Source organism: Pelmatolapia mariae, linkage group LG22 (assembly GCF_036321145.2).
Source record: "Pelmatolapia mariae isolate MD_Pm_ZW linkage group LG22, Pm_UMD_F_2, whole genome shotgun sequence".
Taxonomy (NCBI): domain Eukaryota; kingdom Metazoa; phylum Chordata; class Actinopteri; order Cichliformes; family Cichlidae; genus Pelmatolapia; species Pelmatolapia mariae.
The window spans coordinates 3,206,806-3,227,998 of NC_086245.2; the positions used below are offsets into that span (position 1 = coordinate 3,206,806).

General features: G+C 38.9%; 1 protein-coding gene across 1 annotated transcript in view; it reads right to left on the reverse strand.

The window, feature by feature from the left end:
• Positions 1-425: 425 nt before the first annotated feature.
• Positions 426-21,193, reverse strand: part of LOC134619760 (venom phosphodiesterase 1) — a 45,612-nt gene continuing 24,844 nt past the window's right edge. Inside the window, exons 19-25 of the mRNA XM_063465593.1 lie at positions 20,044-20,089; positions 19,409-19,563; positions 17,375-17,510; positions 10,370-10,447; positions 8,334-8,466; positions 1,934-2,090; positions 426-599 (exon numbers count right to left, since the gene is read on the reverse strand). Of these exons, the coding sequence (XP_063321663.1) occupies positions 426-599; positions 1,934-2,090; positions 8,334-8,466; positions 10,370-10,447; positions 17,375-17,510; positions 19,409-19,563; positions 20,044-20,089 (879 nt within the window). The remainder of the gene's footprint in view (positions 600-1,933; positions 2,091-8,333; positions 8,467-10,369; positions 10,448-17,374; positions 17,511-19,408; positions 19,564-20,043; positions 20,090-21,193) is intronic.

A 21,193-nucleotide genomic window follows, 5' to 3' on the forward strand; every position in this document is an offset into this window, starting at 1 on the left:
TCCAGATCAACAGAACCAACTTCTTGGGGGATTTCCACACCTGGATGATTGAGCAGGCAGTCAGTTTATCCAATAACAAACCCAAAATCTCTGCAGGGTAGATAACACTGGTGATAGGAGAGAATATAATACTGTATATTATAAATAACTCTTCTTTTAGGATCAGTATGGATGTTTTTTTCTGTTTTGAGAAGAGCAAATGACAATGTTAATTCATTCAACTTCTACTTTATTCATTGACGAACTGATGAATGATGAATTTCTGAAATATGGGAAATAATGATTCACGATAGCAACTGGAATAAACGACAACTAAATTAAGAAGTGACAAATAAAAGTAAATAAATAACGTTGCTTGGAATGTATACCCTCAGACCAGTGCTACCAGTGTCATGACATAATTAAAGCAGTGCTTATGGGTTATTTTATTGTTTTCTGTAAATGGCTGCTGTGGGGCGGGTCTTCACCCTCAGCAGCTCTGGGACTGGTCGGTTGCTACCCTGGTAAAAGTCCAGCCCTGTGAGCCACTCAACATCCCTGACTCGTGCCTGGTGGAACCACATGTGATCTTCAACCCACTGAGATTCTGCTTCTGTACTCTGTGGAAGTAAAAAGGCAAAACAATTAAAAATCATAACTTTGTATGGATGCCATTCACCATGTTTATGAACAGTGTAACTGTTTTGAATACTGTTTGCAGTAGCTGTGTACCAACTGTATCAACAGAGTGTTTTTGCAGCTATACAAGTTGATTAAAGCTTAGTGAGCCATGATGACGATGGACATCTTTGGCAACAATGTCTTATATTTTCATTAATTTATTATGGTAATCGATCAACACTATTTTACTGTATTGAATTAAAAGAAAGTACTTAGTACTTTCAAGCTATTTAGAGGGTTGAGTGTTTTGGACACTTCTGGGTTCTTTCATTCATCATTCAGTCATTCTTTTTTGACAACAATCTTAGAGTAGGTTTCTGTGTTCATGGTCCATAGCTAGTGGGTTTTCAAAAATGATTCAACATAAATCGAATGAATATGACTTGTCAGTAAAAAGTACATGTACACAACTTGGGAGCATTTCTGCCAATACGACAAACAAATTGTTTCTATTATCTTTGGGAGATAAAAGCTTGTAACACATTATGTTATTCCATCACAAAGTCCCTCACTCCTCCAAGGCCTCAAAAGGTAGAGCTGCATATTTCACTAGGCAGATTTTTAAGTCGAGACATTTTAGGCTCAAACCACAGATCTTTTGCCTGTTAGGCAAATATGTAAAGCACTACATTACAGTATGTCTGACTTATGTAATCCAGTTTACCCTCTTATTCTTCTACCTTTCCTGCACATGCGTATGTTATTTAAAACACTGTATATGTCATACATTATATAACAAATCCATGTACAAAACATTAAAAATATACTTATATGTGACTATATTTTAGTTTATCACAGAAACACACATTGAGTGTTATATAAAGGTTATTTCATGGAAAACAATGTGATACTTTGTCCGGTAGCAGGAAACGTGGGAGCGAATGACCGCTTGTCTGTCAACTTGGGCTGATTTTTCCTGGTATCTTGGCCAAGACTGGTAAATGTTTATAAATGGAAACGATTGAAGAAGAAAAAACAAGGAAGAAAAGGGAACTAAAAAAAACAATAAAAGGTCAATAAGTTCCAACCTGCTGCAACCATTCTCTCATTCTACAAATAAACATGAATTGTATTGCCATAGCAAAGTGTTATCGCTATATGGGAACAGAAGACAATGGAGCCTTGTGAATGGGTTGAGTGAGGAATAGTAGACTATCATTAGGAGTCAGTTTCACATTGAGCAATACAAACCGTTTCAGTCGTTTTTCAGGCTGTGGTCACTCAAAGTGGGTGCTGTTTTTTCTTTGAAAAACTATGACATCAGGACACTTACTTTGCAACTTTCAAGGCTGTCAGCTCTGTGAGGCAGGAGGAAAGATACAGTCTGCAGCTCGCTGTCACAGGAAGTCACACTTTGAGCAGAGTCCCTGCAGCTGGTCAACACAATAAAGTAGTGTGTGGGGACGGAGATGTTTGTATCAGGAAGAAACCTAGAGTCCCACAGAAATGCACACAGTCATTAACAAGCTGATTTTCTAACAGTCACTGTTGAGCTTGGCAGTGTGACACAGAAGAGCTCTGTTGTTGCAGATGTGGCGGTCACACAGGATTACTGAATTCCATTTAAATTACAGTTGAAATCCTGGTCTCAGATACAAGCCTGATCTATGAACAACAAACAAAATCCTACTGCAGAACGAGTAGATGATGTCACTTCATGTAAACCTATTAGGTCGTCAGGCGCTTACTGTATGTAGTCCACTGCAATATACGCTATGGTTGGAGTTTTATCCTAAGTTACATATAATGTAACTTTAAGTTACATATAATGTAACTTTAAGTTACATATAATGTAACTTTAAGTTACATATAATGTAACTTTAAGTTACATATAATGTAACTTAAAGTTACATATAATGTAACTTAAAGTTACATATAATGTAACTTTAAGTTACATATAATGTAACTTATGGTTATGCTATTGGAAATTATTATCTGAGTCAATGAAAATATTATTGACATGTATATTATAGATCAAGAGATGAAGAATGATAAGTCATAAGGAAAAAAATAAAACAAATCAAAAAAGAAGTTGTGTTACTTTTACTATCATTTTCATTTGTTGTAATTGTTTAATTAAGTCTATTTTTTTTATGGCTCCGCCCCTCCCTGAGCCTGGTTCGGGTTTCTTCCTGTTAAAAGGGAGTTTTTCCTTCCAACTGTCGCCAAAGTGCTTGCTCATAGGGGGTCATATAATTGTTGGGTTTTTCTCTGTATGTATTATTGTAGCGTCTACCTTACAATATAAAGCACCTTGAGGCGACTGCTGTTGTGATTTGGCGCTGTATAAAAATTGAATTGAATTTATTTATTTACACCTAAACTATAACTAAACATGGTTGTAGCTTTAGTTGCCATGACGACACCCATTAGTTTGTGAAGTCATTTTGAAGCCTCGTTAGCATTTAGGGTGCTGTCATGTCAGTTTGGAATGCTAAGCTATCAACTTAGCCACACCATTTCTTAGATAACTGCCCGAAAATGCTCTGAAAGCCAGCTACACCAAAAACACGTCTTTAATAAATTCCAGTAGGCACAGCCATACACATATGGGGGGCAGGTGCTAAGCTTAAAAAATGCACAAATTAAAATAAATAAATAAGTTGAACATAACAGCACTTGCATATACCCACTGATCTTCCTCATCCTCTTTACTGATAGGTGGCCCGATGACACCCTGAACTAATAATCCACAATCTATTCTTTCTTAGCATTGTGCTGCATTTGGCAAAGGCAAAATCAGTATTATAAAAAATGATAAGGGCAACTATATGACAGTCACTTTCAGATGACTTTAAGAGCATTCCTAGGTTTTAGACTTGGAGTTTTGCAGTTATACTCGCTCTATGAATGTGTAATATGGTGTACAATTATCCAAACTAGTCTGATCCTCATGGACAAACTGACTCCATCACCTCTGGCTGTCTCAGTTGTTTTTTTTTCCTTTGCAGCAAGTCAGTGTACAGAGTATCCACAGTGCCTGAACACCAGAACTATGGACGGATGATGGATGGAAAAACATACTTTTCTGTTATGATCTATCAGGGTGGGGCTTGGGTTTTATCTCATTTAACCTATTACCCATAAACAAGGAAAGAAACATTGAAGAAACATTTTCCCAGCTTCTGAATTACCACCAGCGCGTTATCAATGCCAAGGATCATTTAACCGACAGAGCAGAGGCTCTGCGCTGTGGTTTCCTTATCAAGCCGTCTTTTTTATATCCATCCCATATGGTGTCTGAGTCAAGTCTGTATTTTGTGGTGTCACACTCCCCTACAAGATCACATCACCACAAGGTGATTGTCAGACCTCCTTTGTTACATGCTTGTATTAGTGCTCTTCAGTCTTTAACTGATATTGTCTCTGACCTCTCCAGTTATGAGTTTGGATTTCACCTTGGAACCCTGCTTGTGTGGAACTCATCTAACCTGAGAACCGTGGGATCATCTGGCTGCTCTTACCAGCTCCGATGGATCTTCCTTGAAAGGAAAGGACTTATTTGTTCACTTCTTAATTGCAGATTCTCCGTCTGGATTCCCATTTGGAAATTCACATTCCACCAATGTTTTTCTGTGTGCCTCCAACAAATAAGACTGTTGCAGTCAAGAACAACAATCACGGATTCTTCTCACCTGGACCTCAGTTAACAGTATCGGTCTTCACGGGCAGAGCTGATGTGTCTCCCTCTATTGAAACCACTCATCCCTTTCAGTTACTATTTGCTTTTGCCTGCCTTTCAATGAATCCTTCAAAATAGCTAAAAGTTGCTGGAGTCTATTTTTTTTAAATCTGCAAGGGAAATTACTGTGTTACAGCATCAGCATTGTAAAATACAGTTGGTTCACTACAAGGTTTATCAGGTAAGACCCACACCGAGAGCATTTCAGGAACATTTAAAATATTTTATTCAAGTATCTTTGACACAGCTGTTCAGCTATTTGGACACAAAGAAGAAAAACGAACATGGCAGCAGCCAAACTGCTAACATTGAGCCTTGATTTCATTGTTATGTGACTTTAGTTTTACTGCATTTGGAACATTATGATAATTTTTTAGATGCTCATCATTTTTTTTGTTCTTGTCCTACGTTTCATCCCCTATTGATATAACTGTATATTTGCCTTAACCCTTCTGTTATGCTGCGGGTCAAATTGACCCATTTTAAATGTGAAAAAAAAAAAAAAAATTTTTTTTTATATATATATATATATATATATATATAATTTTTTTTTTTTAATTTATTTTATTTTTTTTTTCAGTATGAAACTTCTTGTGCTTGGCTTAATAAGGGTATGTTTATATTTCACAGATACAGTTTGAGTCAATCTGGCAGTCAAAGAGGAGTTTAAAGGAGTCAGAAGTGACCTCATCTGTAAGTGTGAGAAAGCATGTGTTGTGACTTTTGACGGGAACCTTTTCTATTTAGTTTAATTCAGTTTTATTTATAGGGCGCCAAATCACAACAACAGTCGTCTCTAGAGTTTCTGTTCCGTGGGTAAACTCTACCCTCACTGAGTGGACACTTAGAACTCTAAACATATAGAGATTATCTGCAAAGGGGTCCTACCAACATTACACTCTGCAGCTACATATGATCTAGTCTCTGTCAGAGCTTTACAAAATGAGCAGCATAAATAAACAGATGACAGCCCATAAGGCTCTGGAACTCATCTTTGATCACAACAATGAAATAAAGGAGGATGTGTCTGAAGATGAAGACTATCTTGAGGTCAATTCTGAGTCTGATGATTCTGAGCCAAATGAAGAAGCTTCTATTCATATTCCTCCAAGCAAGGCATTTACATAAAAACAAAAAAAGGTAAAATAAAGTGGTCTTCATACCCAAATATGCATCAGGCAAACTGTCTGCAGAAAACATAATAAGAACAGTGCCAGGGCCGACCAGGATGGCAGTGACCCGTGTGACAGACATCAAGTCAGCTTTTGAGCTTGTGATGCCAAACTCAATACAGAAAATCATTCTTGAAATTACAAATTTAGAAGGAAGGTGTGTTTTGGGGGAGAAGTGGAAAGAGATGGATAAAATGCATTTACATGCATATTTGGGAGTCCTCATCCTGGCCGGGGTCTATAAATCAAAGGATGAATCAACAGCCAGTCCTGTGGGATGCAGGGACAGGCAGGGCTATATTTTGTGCCGCAATGTCTCTGGAGACTTTTCACATTCTCTCCAGAGTAATCCGATTTGATAATCAGATTACGAGGGCTGTCATATGGGAGCGAGACAAGTTGGCGGCTGTTAGGACAGTGTGGGACGAGTGGATAGAGCAACTTCCTCTACTCTATAACCCAGGCCCCAATGTCACAGTAGATGAAAGGCTAGTGGCATTCAGGTCAGTGCCCATTTAGGCAATATATGGCTTCCAAACCAGCCAAATATGGCATAGAATTCTGGGCAGCATGTGATGCAGACATCAGCTATGCACTGGAAATGCAAGTTTACACTGGGAAGCTGGTTGGAGGAGCCCCAGAGAAGAATCAGGGCTCAAGGTTGTACTTGATATGGTACAAGGTCTCACAACATAAGCTGTGACAGTTTTTTCACAAGTTACAACTTAGGTCAGGAGCTTCTAAAGAGAAAACTCACGATGGTTGGAACAGTCCGAAAGAACAGGCTGAACTCCCTGCTGAGCTGCTGGTAACCAAGTGCCTTCACAGACACTACAGCGCTGGTGTCCTATTGCCCCAGAAAGGGGAAAAATGTTGTGCTCATGAGCACTTTGCACAAAAAAGCTGAAATAAGCACATGAGAGGACCAAAAGCCAACTATGATCCTGGACTACAATGCCACCAAAGGGGGGTGGACAACTTGGACAAAGTCATAGGGTCCTACAGCACCAAGCGAATGACTAAATGCTGGCCACTGGTCATCTTTTACAACATGATCGATGTATCTGCCTACAACGCATTTGTCATTTGGACGGAGATCCTTCCTGAGTAGAACGTGTCAAAGCTGTACAAGAGGCGCATCTTCCTTGAGGAGCTGGGGAAGGCGCTTGTGGTACCGCATATACAATGGAGGCAGCACATGCCAAGGACCCTAGCTGCTGCAGCTACAGTGAGGGAGATCCAGGAGAGGACTTCATCTAGTACACCAGTGCGTGAGGTAAGTGTGTGTGTGTGTGTGTATGTTGCATATGTTTTGGGATCAGAAAAAAAACATAGTAATCACCGTCCTCTTCTTTCTAGGTTGCTGCTGGGGAGGAGAGGAAGAGGTGCCAGGTCTGCAAGCCATCTGATGTCAAGACAGCATGACCTGTGTAAAATGTGCAAAATTCATTTGCACAAAACACGACATGTCCCTCATATGCTGTGTAGACACATACACAAAAATGAATAGGTGGAAATGAACCAGGGGCATTTCTGGTTCTAAACATTGCATAGTGTTTACTATCACAACATGTGACGACAAGTCACTTGTGTGCTGTGGAGATGCACAGACACACACACACATTGTGATCACATTGCTAATCTCTTATTTTGTTCATTTCTAGATCAAAAACAGCGCTTCAATAAAGTTTAGTTTCAATACAAACTGTCATGTTTGTGCTGTGGCAGGCAGAATGTAGGACCCAAACACACGACTTGGAACGCAGAGGGATGAACTAAAAGAGGAAGCTTTTATTGAGCTGTGAAAACTCGGGTGCCAAAATACAGGAAACAGAGCATAACAACTGGAAACTAAATTTGGAAACAGAACTAGTAACAAAGAAGCTAGAGCATAAGAGTTTAACAAGTTCCAATATAATCCAGGAGACACACAGCAAATAGTGGGTACAACACAGGACTTACATACACAAGCAGGACAACGAGAGGATGGGGAACAGGTGGTAACACAGCTGGGGCAAATCAGACCTAACGAGACACTGCGCACAGGACATGGACTATCAAAATAAAACAGGAAACACACAGACCGAAACTCAGACTCAGACAGGGAACAGAGACTAAACACAGGCTAAGATAACTACTAAGGGAGGAAGGACTACAATCAGGAAGAACTAAAGAAAACCAAAACTACGAAAACGAATAACTAAATAATATAATTACAACGTACATCAAAAAGTTTTAAAATGCATTTTTTATGAAAAACAAGTGAATTATCCTGATTGAACCATGATCTGTGTGAAGTAAAGAACACCATTACACTGAATATTGATTGGAATGGTGAGTAATGGAGTTAATGATGAGATAAAGAGTGTTTAATGGGATCTTTTTGGTTTCTGACACTTTTAGATAAGTAAACGTGCCCCGGGTCAAATTGGTGTTCCTGAGAAGCGAACACAACACGAGGGTTAAAACCTTTCAGTATCTTTGTTCAGAAACATAAGCAGCCACACACCGTTTTTACCATCCTCCCTCAGATTCTCTCTCATTTCTAATTTTGTGGAAAAGGGTAAAAAAGACAGAGCTCCCATTTAATTTCTTTACTTATTTGGAATGGATGGTGTGGGTTAGCACAAGGCCAGTTGGTTTCGGTCTTTTTGTTAAAAAGCATTAAGCTATTTGCACAATATCACAACTCAGTCTATATTGATGGACTTTTCTGATAAAACAAAGGATAAATATTTTTTAAAAATCAAGATGTGTCTTTCTGTAAAGCTTAAATGTTCAAAAGAAAATATTATCATTGGACTAGAAATAAAACTTACTGCTGGATCTGCTCCGGAGTGTCAAATTGTCCGTCATAGTTGTAATCAAACACTGGACCCAATACCACATTCATGCCATTGTAAATGGAGGCATATTTCTTAAGCAGCGTGTTGTGGAAATAGTCCCAGATCCCTGAAAAAGAAGAGAAGATAGAGAAGTGAAGCGAAGGCACAAAAGGAGAAAATGTAGTTTTTTCTTAGTCGTGGTCGTTGTGAGATTCTTTTGTTTTTGTTTCCATGTTTATTGATTTGTTTTTGAATGACTTATGTCTTTGTTTGGGGTTTTTTGGGCAATATTTTAAGATTGCCATTTTCCTTTTGTCACGGCTGGGGTAGCAGTTGTGTGGCGTGGTGAGAAAAGGATCCAAAATGCAGGTACTGGCTGGGGTGCGAGCGAGCGTTTATTTGTAGTGAAAGCCATACACACACGGCATGAGGAGCAAAAATGGCACAGAGACTGTTGGGCAGAGAGATGCAGAAATTACACCAGGTTACACAGACGACGCAACGAGGAACACAGGCAGGCACACACTATAAATACACACAAGGTAAGGAGGGAATGACACACCAGAGGGGAACACAGCTGAACCCAATTAGACACGACGAGACACAGACCTTCAAAGTAAAACAGGAAACACTAACAAACACAAACTCAGGGATGCAAAGTCCACAAGGGGGAAAGAACACAGGTGGGATAATAAAAACACTGAACACCAGAACCAAACCCTAACAACTAATACAAAATCAGAAGAAACTAGAAAATAACAACAATAAACTCAAAACACTTGGTCACCGACCCTGGACCATGACACCTCAGTCATTATTACTTCCTCCAGCAGTCAGCTCGTATTCTAAGTTAATTTACTGTTTATATTCTAGATGTATCCAAGGGTCTTGGTTTTATGTAATGTGTAATTATCCCGTTTTGTTACCTCAGCCGTTTGTCCGTGTCTGCAGTGTTGGGAAGGTTACTTTTAAAATGTATTCCACTACAGATTACAGAATACATGCCCAAAAATGTATTTTGTAACATATTCCTAATTACTTAATATATTATCATGCTCTTTACGACTACATGAATGTACTATTGCTGTGTGATTTATTACTTTTACTGAAGGCTACTCGCCGTACCAATACCAACTAGATTTTTTGTGTTTTGTTTGGGTTTCCACCAGCGTGGAATTACCAAAAATAGAGAGGGCATAGCCTAACATATGAATATCACCTTTTTAAACGGTAACTGTAACGGTTTCAGTTACTCATATTTTGTATTTTAATTATGTAACACCGGAACATGTATTCCGTTACTGTCTGTCTGTTCTCGCTGCGTGCTCTCTTCATGTCTTTGTGTCAAGTTTGTGTTTTGGTGTTCTCTTTCTTCTTTGTAACTTGTGCGTAGTTCTGTTCCTTTGTCTTATCATCTGTAATGATCCACCGCTGTGAACACATACAGTCTCTGTTTGTCTGTCCCCTTAGAAGATTTTTATTGATTTCCAGGACTTCATGTGCAGCTACACAAGATCTCGTTAAAGGCTGAATGAAAATAATTGTTTCTCTCGTGCACTCTATGAGGCAGAAGAGATTAAAGCAGAGACTTTGGTTTCCAACTCCAAAGACTTTAAAGACTGTTTTTTGTTCCTGAGACAACAGGGAGTTTTTGGAGAATGAGCTGAACAATAATAAAAGTAACAGAGCGCTTTGTCTCGCAGACCACAAATCAAACATTGTCCGGTGTCTCAGAGATGGCCCGTGATAAAGTGCTTTCTGACTGTTCTGTTGCCTGCAGCTTTGGCCCCCTGGGGAGTCCTGAGTCAGAACAGCTGCACTCTGCCTTCCACGCTGTCGCCTTAACCTGAGCCAGAGGGTCCTTAGAACATTTTGTTAACTTCCCTTCCATGGCTTTTTGATCTGTATTAGTTTGCAATAATTTTATGTTCAGCAATAAAGTTGTTTTTTCACAGCCACACGTTTTCTTCACAACCTCCAATAATATTGTGCATTACAGCTTTTTCAGTAACATTTAATGTTGCACTTACTCTTAAACTCGGGGTACATTGGTACCACATTACTCATCAGTAAAGCATCATACTGCTGGTCCGCCGTTGTATTAAGATCTGAAAAAACACAAAAGGACTTTTAGACCGTAACAGATGGTGAGAGGCAGTACCACATCAGACATAATTCAGACAGTCTTAAACAGGAATCCCTGGAGAAATTCTGTTACAGTAATGATGATGGCTGTCCTACCCCTGCATGTAAAACAATGTGAGGTTCACTAGTTTCACACAGGTAAGTGTTCTTAATATTTTACTTGCCTTTCTGTAATAACATGAATTATCATGTTTACCAAACAGTGAAATCGTGATCATCTTAAGTTTTCCTGTGAACATTAGAAGTAGAATATGACATTTTGGGGAGAAAACAATGTTTTTAAAGTGATTTTAACAGATTTGAGTGGCAAGCCTACACATGCAGGCACTACCCACCCTCACTCACAGCTCAGTAGAATAAAGGATACTTACAGCTGGGACCAGGCTGCATTTTGGTACTTTGCTGAATTGCACTTCACTACAGCCACCATATTGTTGCAAAGCAGCCACATCTGCTAATGCGTGTTTATGGAGGCATTATTATTTTTCATTGATTTTCTGACTTCTTTTGCTCCTTCTGAGTTTGCAAAATATTCTTTGTTCAAAGGAGGTTTCAAACTAAGTCACTAAATCTGCCTGAAAAAAAAAAAAACAGTTTACCCTGCAAATGTTTGAGGTTTCATGCTTCACCCAATGCATTTTCTGTGCCAGCGTTTATTGATATTTTACAGCAGTGGTTTTTCAAACTGTGGTACGTGTACCACTGGTGGTGCGTGGGCTCCCTCTAGTGGTTTGCAGGAAGTCTCCAATTTTTTTTTAAGATTAAATAATATACAATGTTCTGACTGAGAGATTTCTGAAAAATTCAAACGTACAGCTCTGCTATCACTTCCAACATAAATGAAGACAGAAAACTAAACAGCAGTGATGTTTGTAGGGTTACTGAAGTTGGGCCAGCTGGTATATAATGATGTGCTACATGGTGGCTAGCTACACACCTATGTTAGCATAATATAAACACAGTGAAGCTGAAGGATGAACGCTAACTTTTTTCCACTGGATAAAAGTTAACATGAGGGTTCCTGATGGTTAGGGGCAAATGCAATCGCATGGCAGGATGCTGTAAACGGACCAAACTTCAGTCAGGAGAACAACTGAGATAATCCATCCACAATACGAGGTTAGTCATTAATATACTGCTGCATGGGCTGGGCTGTAGTTACATTGTAAGGGTTTAAAAACTGAGCTTTATCATGAACAGTGGTGATAAAAAGTGAGAGAGGCCGACGGTGATCACTGACTGTTTTAGGTACTTGTTCAGATTAAATAGAGCAAGATACAAAGCATTAAAACATGTTAAAAACACAACAGCCTTAATAAATGCAGATTAGTTTGGACCCAGAAGCAGAGTTCATACATCATCACTTAAAGACCGGCTATCCCACCTGCTGTGAATGTTTTAATGCAGTACAGGTGTTATTATTATCACATCCTGTTTATGACAGTTAAAATAAATAACATTTATATAAGAAAATTGTCTTGTGTAAACTGTATATGGTGTTAAATAGGCCTATACTACTGTACTTTAATGTCCGTCATAAGGGTGGTACTTCGAGAGCCATATATTTTATCAGGTGGTACTCATTGTGAAAAGTTTGAGAACCACTGTTTTACAGAATTCAATGCATCTGGCTCAGGAAATGGATGACTCATGTAGTTTCCACTCAAGTGATTGTCTGGTTGTTGTTCTATTTGTGAAGGCCACATAATGACCTAACTAATGCTTGTGGACTGTGTTCTTGGGCCAATTAGAACAAAACAAGAACGCTAAAGCACTTCAATAGTTCCATTTCATTATTTCAGCTCCTTTTGTTATCATTTTTAATAAAGTTTGTTGGTATTTTGAGTTTTTGCTGTACTGTAAATAGTTCAGTCTCCTGAAGAATGACAGCTCTGCATTCACTTTGACTGCTTACCTGCATGCAACCAAACTCTGGGCAAAGGAGAGGAAAATGAGTCTAAACACATTGGAAACTCTAAATGTAAAGTTTCACATTTCACTAAATATATTGGTAAAGCTGTTTCTGATGCCAGTGATGCAGATCTTTTGTGCAAACATTAAGAACGAAACACCTGATTCAGATCTGCATCTTTCATCACTCGACTAAAACAGCGGTCCCCAACCTTTTTTGCGCCACCGACCGGTTTATGCCCGACAATATTTTCATGGAGCGGCCTTTAAGGTGTCGCGGATAAATACAACAAAATAAAACTAGTACCGGTACCGAAAAAAAGAAGATTTATTCATAACAGACATGAAAAGACCCAGGAAAACCTAGTTAAGATAAAAACGATAACCAAATAACGCTGAAAACCGATAAAAAACCCTGAAAACCATACATTTCACACCTGAGCCTCAACTCTCGCGGCCCGGTACCAAACGACTCACGGACTGGTACCGGTCCGAGGCCCGGGGGCTGGGGACCGCTGGACTAAAACACTTTGAGCTATTCCCCTGGCCTGCAGAGAATGATGATAAGGATGGCCAAGTCACAGTCTCTGCCACTGTCAGAGCAGTTAAACAATTATTAATTCACTGCAGCTGTACCAAGTTCTCACACATTGTATCAGATACTGTTTGCCTGAAATTCATGAGATAAACAATGACCTCTTCCTGCTACACTCAGCTGGACAGAGAAGTACATCTGGTTGGTATGTGGAAGTAAGACCAGACAAAAAATTATTTCTCTAAATTTATCCCTCTTGCTTCATCAGGCTGTTTTCCTCCAGTTCGTGCTGGGTTTGCATGCTTTACTGGCTTCCTGTTTTGGAGCCCATCCTAACTGTCATATCCTCCTGAGAAGCAGCCTATTCATTTATGTCCTGTGTAATAGACATTTGTTTTTGGTCTACGTCTTTTGACTTATTTGGGCCACCCTACCAAGTCCCGATGTACTAAATAGAGGATATCCTGGGCTCTCCATTGATATCTCATGTGTTTGGGTGGCCTCTAATCTCGAAAGAGGAAGGAAATCACAAAAAAGTTCAATGGAAAGATTCTTTTTCCTTGATTCTCAGGAGGATCTGGTGAGAGGCAGCAGACAAGTGACCCCGAGTCTGTTGCAGGGCCAACAGAGAGAACCAAACAACCATTCAGTTTTACTGTTACCCCACATTAGAGCCACTTCAACTTTCTTTGAACAGACTTTGAACAGACTCTCACAGGATGTGAGAATGTAATCAGACTGTTTATCAGAGCGAACGTGTGGTTTTTAGAATATAGCATTAGCTGGCATAATGTTGGCTTTTAACCAGCTGTTGTTGTCAAACCAGCTCATTTCAACCGTCTGGAAATGGGAGGGTCACATGTCTAACCTCGTGACAATAAGTAATTCTGACAATATTGTGAATAAACAAGCATGTTTATACATGTTTTCATGTGTCAGCGACAGGTGAGTGCTGTCTCTATCCTCTGGGTTTTCCATCCCCGCTGATATAACATAGGTCTGATGCCTCCTCCTTGAGAATGAAGGTGCGACAAGTTGTTGGAAGATGTAACTACAATATTCAGTCTACATTTATGAGTACAGTATCCTTTTTTTCTATTAAATAACCTCAAAAATTACTGGGAACAACTTCACTATCTTGGCCAATGATACTTTGATATGGACACTGGAACCACCAACCATCTCATTTGTATTTAGCTTGTTAGGGCTCTGCCTCCTGAGCCATAGCTACATTGTATCAAGAACTATTATAAAGTATACGTCAGTTACTTTGGTAAGAGAGTCTGTTAAACAGGTTTTCTTAATATATGTTGAGTTCCTCTCTGTCCACCCACAAACTGATTCAATCTTTCTTTCATTTCCTCATTCGTATGATCTTTGCAGCATGATAGCACATATGCGATCACACTAATTTGCAGAATTTTGTGTCTTTCTCTTAATTTTTACATTTAACTTGACCACTTGTATGATCAATGTTACTGGTGTAACAGCAGAGTAAGCTATCATTGGACACTGCACTTCCAAAGTTTGGAAAATTGTGTTTTTCACTCCCATCTACTTCCATACTTGCGGTCATTACATCAAAACTGTGGTAAGTTGATGAAATCCTGAATTATACTCAATTCAATATTATTTATACAGCACCAAATCACAACAACAGTCGCCTCAAGGTGCTTTATATTGTAAGGTGGACCCTACAATAATACATACAAAGAAAAACCCAACAATCATATGACCCCCTATGAGCAAGCACTTTGGAGACAGTGGGAAGGAAAAACAGCATGTTCTAATCGCTCTAATAGGATATTATGATCAACAGTATCAAACACAGCACTGAGGTCTAGCAGGACAAGCACAGAGATGAGTCCACTGTCAGAGGCCATAAGAAGATCATTTGTAACCTTCACTAAAGCTGTTTCTGTGCTGTGATGAGCTCTGAAACCTGACTGAAACTCTTCAAATAAGCCATTCCTCTGCAGATGATCTGTTAGCTGTTTGACAACTACTCTTTCAAGGATGTTTGATATGAAAGGAAGGTTGGAGATTGGCCTATAATTAGCTAAGACTGCTGGGTCTAGAGATGCTTTTTGAGTAAAGGTTTAACTACAGCCAGCTTGAAGGCCTGTGGTACATAGCCGATTATTAGAGATAGGTTGATCATATTTAAGATTGAAGCATTAATTAATGGCAGGACTTCTTTGAGCAGTCTTGTAGGAATTGGGTCTAAAAGACACGTTGATGGTTTGTGTAGTTCAGCATTTGTTCTAAATGCTCAGATGAATATTGTTTTTGTTGGATTTCTGGAAATGAGTGAAATTTGTTGTATAAAAATGGTGATTATATACCCAGTTCACCTAAAAACTATAGAGGAACTAAAAGTAAGTAAATTTTTAGACAGCAAATGCATCTAGTGAGATCTACTCGTGTTATTTCTTAAAAAATATACATTATCATAAATGTAACAAACATAGCAACAGTATATTGCCACAGTTTTCTATATCACTATATGGTAATTCAGTTTAAAGCATTTTTAGACATTTTCAGACTAGAAATTGTAAAATATGTAGATTTGTTTGTTTTATGACTATAAAGCAGTTTTTTAAAGTTTTACTATTGTAAATCTCTAACCCTCAGAAAGCCTCTGTCTCATTCTTGCTCTCTAAAGCCTAAAGAGGAATTATGGATTTGATCAACTGGTCCCTTAATGCAATTGACACTCTCTTTTCAAGGAGGAGCCTGGGTTCGGGAGATGCGCACAGCGTCTGCAAATCGGGGCTGTACGAAGTCACTTTCATCTTTACGCAGGACTGTAAGCTGTCATCTGTGAGGCGTGAGCGGTGTTTGTTTTTAACATAGTTCACGGTGGAGAATAGCTGCTGACATAATGTGGATCCGAAGATCCATAATTGGCCTACCTGGGGTTGAAAGTCTCGATACATGCACGGCATTTCGGCGGGTACACCGGCTTCCGCGAGTGTGACTCTTATTTTGAGTGATGAAAAAAATAATAGAATATAATTTTATTTTTATATTTGAAAATCACAATAATCTTCCAATTTAGAACTACAAGTTAAAAAGAACTAACATAAATAAAATACACTTCAGCTAAATACTTCTAATTTATTTTCCCAAACCACGCGGAGCCGCAGTATAAGGACTAAAGAGCCGCAGGTTGCCGACCCCTGGAACAGGCCTATGTGTATGTTCAGTTTTTGCTTCCTGTAGTCTTGTTTGTCAGATTCTGTTCAGCTGTGCTCCCTGGCGTTTCCTGTCTCTGTTATCACCTGGTGTGTACATATTGTCCGAGTCTCTCTGTTCTTTGTCGTGTTATACCGGTGGCTGTGTCTTTCCTTGTGAGTTGTAGTTTGGGATTATTTGTTCCTGACCTGCTGTTTATGAGTTCAAGCGAAGTCATTTTTGAGTTTTACTCCTCGTCTCGAGATTTCTGCAGTTTTGGTCTTATTGGACATTATCACAATGTTACACACAGTGGATTATATTTGTGCCAGTGTCAGAAATGTAACAGTGTAATATTTTTTTTTAAGTTTGTGTTTTTCCTATTCTTTTAAATATACTTCTAATATGTACACTCTTACAAAAATGTAAACCCTAAATGGGCGAAGAACCAAATAAGGTGCCTAAATATATAAAAGAATATATATTAATAAATATATTAATATATATTAATATATTAATAAAAATTTAGAAAAAGTCACAAGGGTAAAGTGCTGCTCCCATAATAATTTAGAATTTACATGTATTTTAATGGGTGTGCTTAACTTGTGTATTCCACAGTAGCTTTCGTCTGCATGTCGCAGTACGGTGACACATTTCTCAGTCCCGAGTGATAATAGCACTAAAATGGTTTGTAGACTTCATTGTTGTTGGTTTCAGTCATCACTCATGGTCAGCACTGTGTCAGCCCTTCCAGTAACCCCCCACCCCCGAATTCTTAAAACTTGAGCTGAGTTAATCAACTCAAGTTTTCTGGTTTGACTCAGACTTTGTTGAACCTGGTTTGTAGAACAGGATCCAGATGCTAATGTTGTTTCCATGGTTAGACATGCTCTTACAAAAAATAAAAAGTACTGTATTGAGTATTGCTATCAGGATTACTTGCCTGGATCTGTAGTGTCACTGACTCACTCTTGATGTCAGTGTGTGCTTGATCATTGTGTCCAAGTTTAGACGAGTTTAAAAAAAATGGTTTATAGACACATTTGTGGGGAATGAAGTGTGTCTGAGTGAGTCTGGGAAAGAGTGTGACTGCTATGGAAATGCCCATCTTATTGTAAATCTATAAGAAAATGTTTAGACAGAACATTACTGTGGTAGTGACTCTGTGTGTACTCATGTGGTCCCTCAATGCTGACTCCAGGTTGACTGAAGGTCAGTTAGTGTGGTTGTTGTGTCAGTTTGGATTTATGTGAGGCTAGATACGTACTGGGTGGGTACAAAAAGGCTGAATGCAGGTTTCCAGCAGGAGTATACTGATCACATCTGAGACTCTGAGATGCTGAAATTCTCACATCAGCCCGCAAACAATCTGTCGTGACTGGAGGCAACGGGTCCAGGTTATTCTACAAGAATATGAAACATGCTTTAGTCATTTCAATTACAATTTCATTTCAAACAATAATTTTTAACAGTCATTTTCAAGTATTTCTGCCAAAGGAAAATTAAAAATCATGTCTGAAAACTGGTTATCACAAACACTTTGCTGCTTCAGTCTTTTATAGCAAACCAAGCACAGGGAGTACAACCACAAAGTGACCCACAGTTCTATTTGAGGAAAATGTATTTTAAGATTATGTAAATTGTGAGAGTTTTACTTTGCCAATTTTTCAACTTGTGCATGCTAGGTTTCACACAGAAGGAGCAGCGCCCGTGCTTGTGGGGACCAACAGCCCTTATAGGGACAAAATGTTGGTCTCCCCAAAGGCTTGGCAGCATTTTTCAGTGTCAAGATTACAATAAGGTTACGGTTAGGCATTCATTTTTGATGGTTAGGGTAAGCAACCAGGGCAGGGGCAGGGAACATTAGTCCTCGAGAGCTGGTGTCCTGCAGGTTTTAGATCTCACCCTGGGTCACCACACCTGAATCAAATGATTAGTTCATTACCAGGCCTCTGGAGAACTTCAAGACACGTTGAGGAGCTAAATTAGCCATTTAAATCAGCTTTATTGGATCAAGGACACATCTAAAACCTGCAGGACACCGGCTCTCGAGGCCTGGAGTTCCCTACCCCTGAACTAGGGAAAGCATTATGTCAATTAGAAGTCTCCACAAAGATACGAAAACACGGTGTGTGTGCGTGTGTGTGTGTGTGTGAGACTTGGAACAGAGAAAGTCAAACTGGACTGTGGTAGGAAGAAATCCAACGCTTCATGTTTGAACAGTCCAAGTGGAAGATCATTAGCCAAACTTCATCCACGCTGCACTTCTGTTGTTTAAATCATCACTTTTAAGGTGACAAAATCTGTGCATCATTATCATTAAAATAATGAAATATTTCTCTCTGTTATTAGATCACTTTTTAATTTTCTGTTTACATTATACATTATGTATTGTTTATATAGTGTATAATGTTGTAGCAGTCTGTATTTATAAGAGATGCCAAAAAGGCACCTCTGCATCTGTTATTGATTACAATTATGTAACTGCAGTGATATCATGTTTCTTGAATATTGCATTAGTTGACTTCATATTTTAAATGCATTTAAATCTTTATACATGTGTCTTTGCCCTTTTTGGTTTAAGGTAAGAAATATGCCCAAACAAAATACGCACTAACACTTAAAACAACGTGATTCACACCTTATGACCTGATAGGTCAAGACTGTGATGATTATTGCCTTCTCAGTATAATTTGTCATTGAGTAACAACTAATAAATATCTACCTGCCAAATTATGTGTTGAGATGGTAAATACATCATTAAATTTGGATGTCTTTAGAGGACTACTAGTGTGCACTTAGCACTTGTTCATAACTAACTATTCAATAGTTCACACATTAAAATGTTAAATATTTAATTTAGGGCGGTTTCACATTTTAGAAACATCAGCTAAAATCTTAACCTAATCCTAAAATAATCATAATTATAAAACGGTGAGTGTATCCAGATTTTCATTCTACAAGAGTGAATAGATGGAAACAATAAGACACATTTCCTCTAAAACCCCCCTTGGAATGAATCGGAAATTTTAAATGCTGCAAGTTTCTCATACGTTCACACCATCCATGATTCATGTGGAAACTGCATCATTCTTATTCACTGTGAGTCAGTAATTCTTTTGTCATATAAGATTTTTCAAAGAGTGATGCAGTTTTATAGAGCTACTGATTATCTATGTGTCTTCACATTACCAGAACTTTTATATCAATCTGAAGCCAAAACTTGTAATTAGATAACTACCCTCCTCCCAGAAAACCCCAACCCAAAGCATTACATCTTATCACCAGTCAATGGACTTACAGGCTTGTCGATGGTGTAGGAGCTCCACAGGGGCATCAGGGCTTTGTGGCTATAGGCGCTGATGAATCCCTCCTGGTAGAGGGTGCAATAACTTTGGTTAGGTTGCAGCATCTGGGGTCGACCAAAAAGCGCGTGCTTCTTTTCTGCAGCGGATGCTGAAAAAGAAATGCCCTCTCTTTTTTTAGAATAATTGTCTTCATAATGTCCCCACCAGTAAGAGCATTTTCATTAATATGTGTTTTATGCTTTTCCAGTCAGTTAGGGGATTTTGTTTTTTGAGAAATCAGAATTGAAATTAAAGAGCTTGGTAAGAAAAGCTCCTGGACTTCTTTAAGTCCTTTACATTTTCAAGAAACACCCAGTCCAGGAGCTTTTCTTACCAAGCTCCTTAGACTATGATGACCTCAGTGACCGAGAACGTTCACAGGCAGCATTGAGATGCATGGAAGTTTTACAAGGCAGAAAATGTGGAGGCATTTTTGAAAGAGCATGCAAGCAAAACATGGCAATGTGATTAGTTTGATCAGATCTCCCTTTAAAAAATTGTAATGTAAATCAAAAATCCAGAATAAAAGATGTTTAAAGTAGAGAATAGAAGAGAATCATGGAGTCAGGAGCGAGGAGAAATGTCTCACCCTCCTCTGCACTCAGATTCAGTCGTTTGTTGATATCAGTTTCATCCTGAGGGAAGACAACATTTTCATTTAGTCTAACCTGTAATGCTGCTACACTTTTTTCTACTTTGACATGATTGGAAGGGGAAACAAAGATTCAAATATAGTAATGTAAAGGGATTGGTTCTTGTATAATTTCTGTGTTTCTGCTCTGACCACTCAAAGCACTTTACACAATTTGTACATTCGCACAAGCACTTTTTTCTACCCTGTTTCAAAGTGTTTGCTATCTAAGGATATATGCCATGCAGATTGGAGCAGACTGGGCTCAAAGCACCAACCTTCCAGTAGGTGACCTGCTCTACCATCTGAGCTACAGCTACCCCAAATATCAGGACACTGAGCCGTTGGCAGTTACAAATCGCAGCCCTTAGACATTGTTAATATCTTTGTGATGGACATGTCGATCTGTTGATAAGCCAGCTTCTTCCAGCTCAGGGCCCTTACTGTGATAGTCTTTATTTTGGTATCAGCCAGGCTCTGATCTTTCGCCTGCAGCCCGACTCTTGACAGCCACATAAGTCTTTAAATGGATCAGCTCTCTCGTACCTCTCTGATCTTTTAACAAAAAATACTCCAAGTACAACTCCCAGGTCAGCTGATAAATTGCTTCTGGTTGTTCCTAGAAGCAGACTGAAACCGAGGAGAACGGGCCTTTTTTGATTGCTAAACTTTGGAGCAGTCTGCCTCTTCAAAGCAGGATCTCTCCAACACTTGACATTTTTAAATCCTGTCTGAAAACACATCTTTACTCTGTGACTAGAGCTGCCTTGCCACCCAAACTTGAAGAGCATGACCATGTTGTCATTACTGGTTTCTTGTAAAACCCAAAGATTTTTCCACCATATTACTGCTGAGATTCCATTTCTTACTTTTTCCAAACATTTGTCATACCTCTTTCCAAACAGTAGCAGCTTTTAGTTGTGGTAAGCTAATATTTTTTAAATATGCTCTGCAGATGCAGCAGCATTGAGGTTTCAGCTGGTGTGAGTCCAGCAAGATTTCTAGTTTGATCGCTGATCCAGAAATCCTCCCTTTAGCCACAGCTATGTTGTGCAGACGGTTATTTGAATCTCACCAACTAACTTGGTGGATGATTTGGCATTTGCAC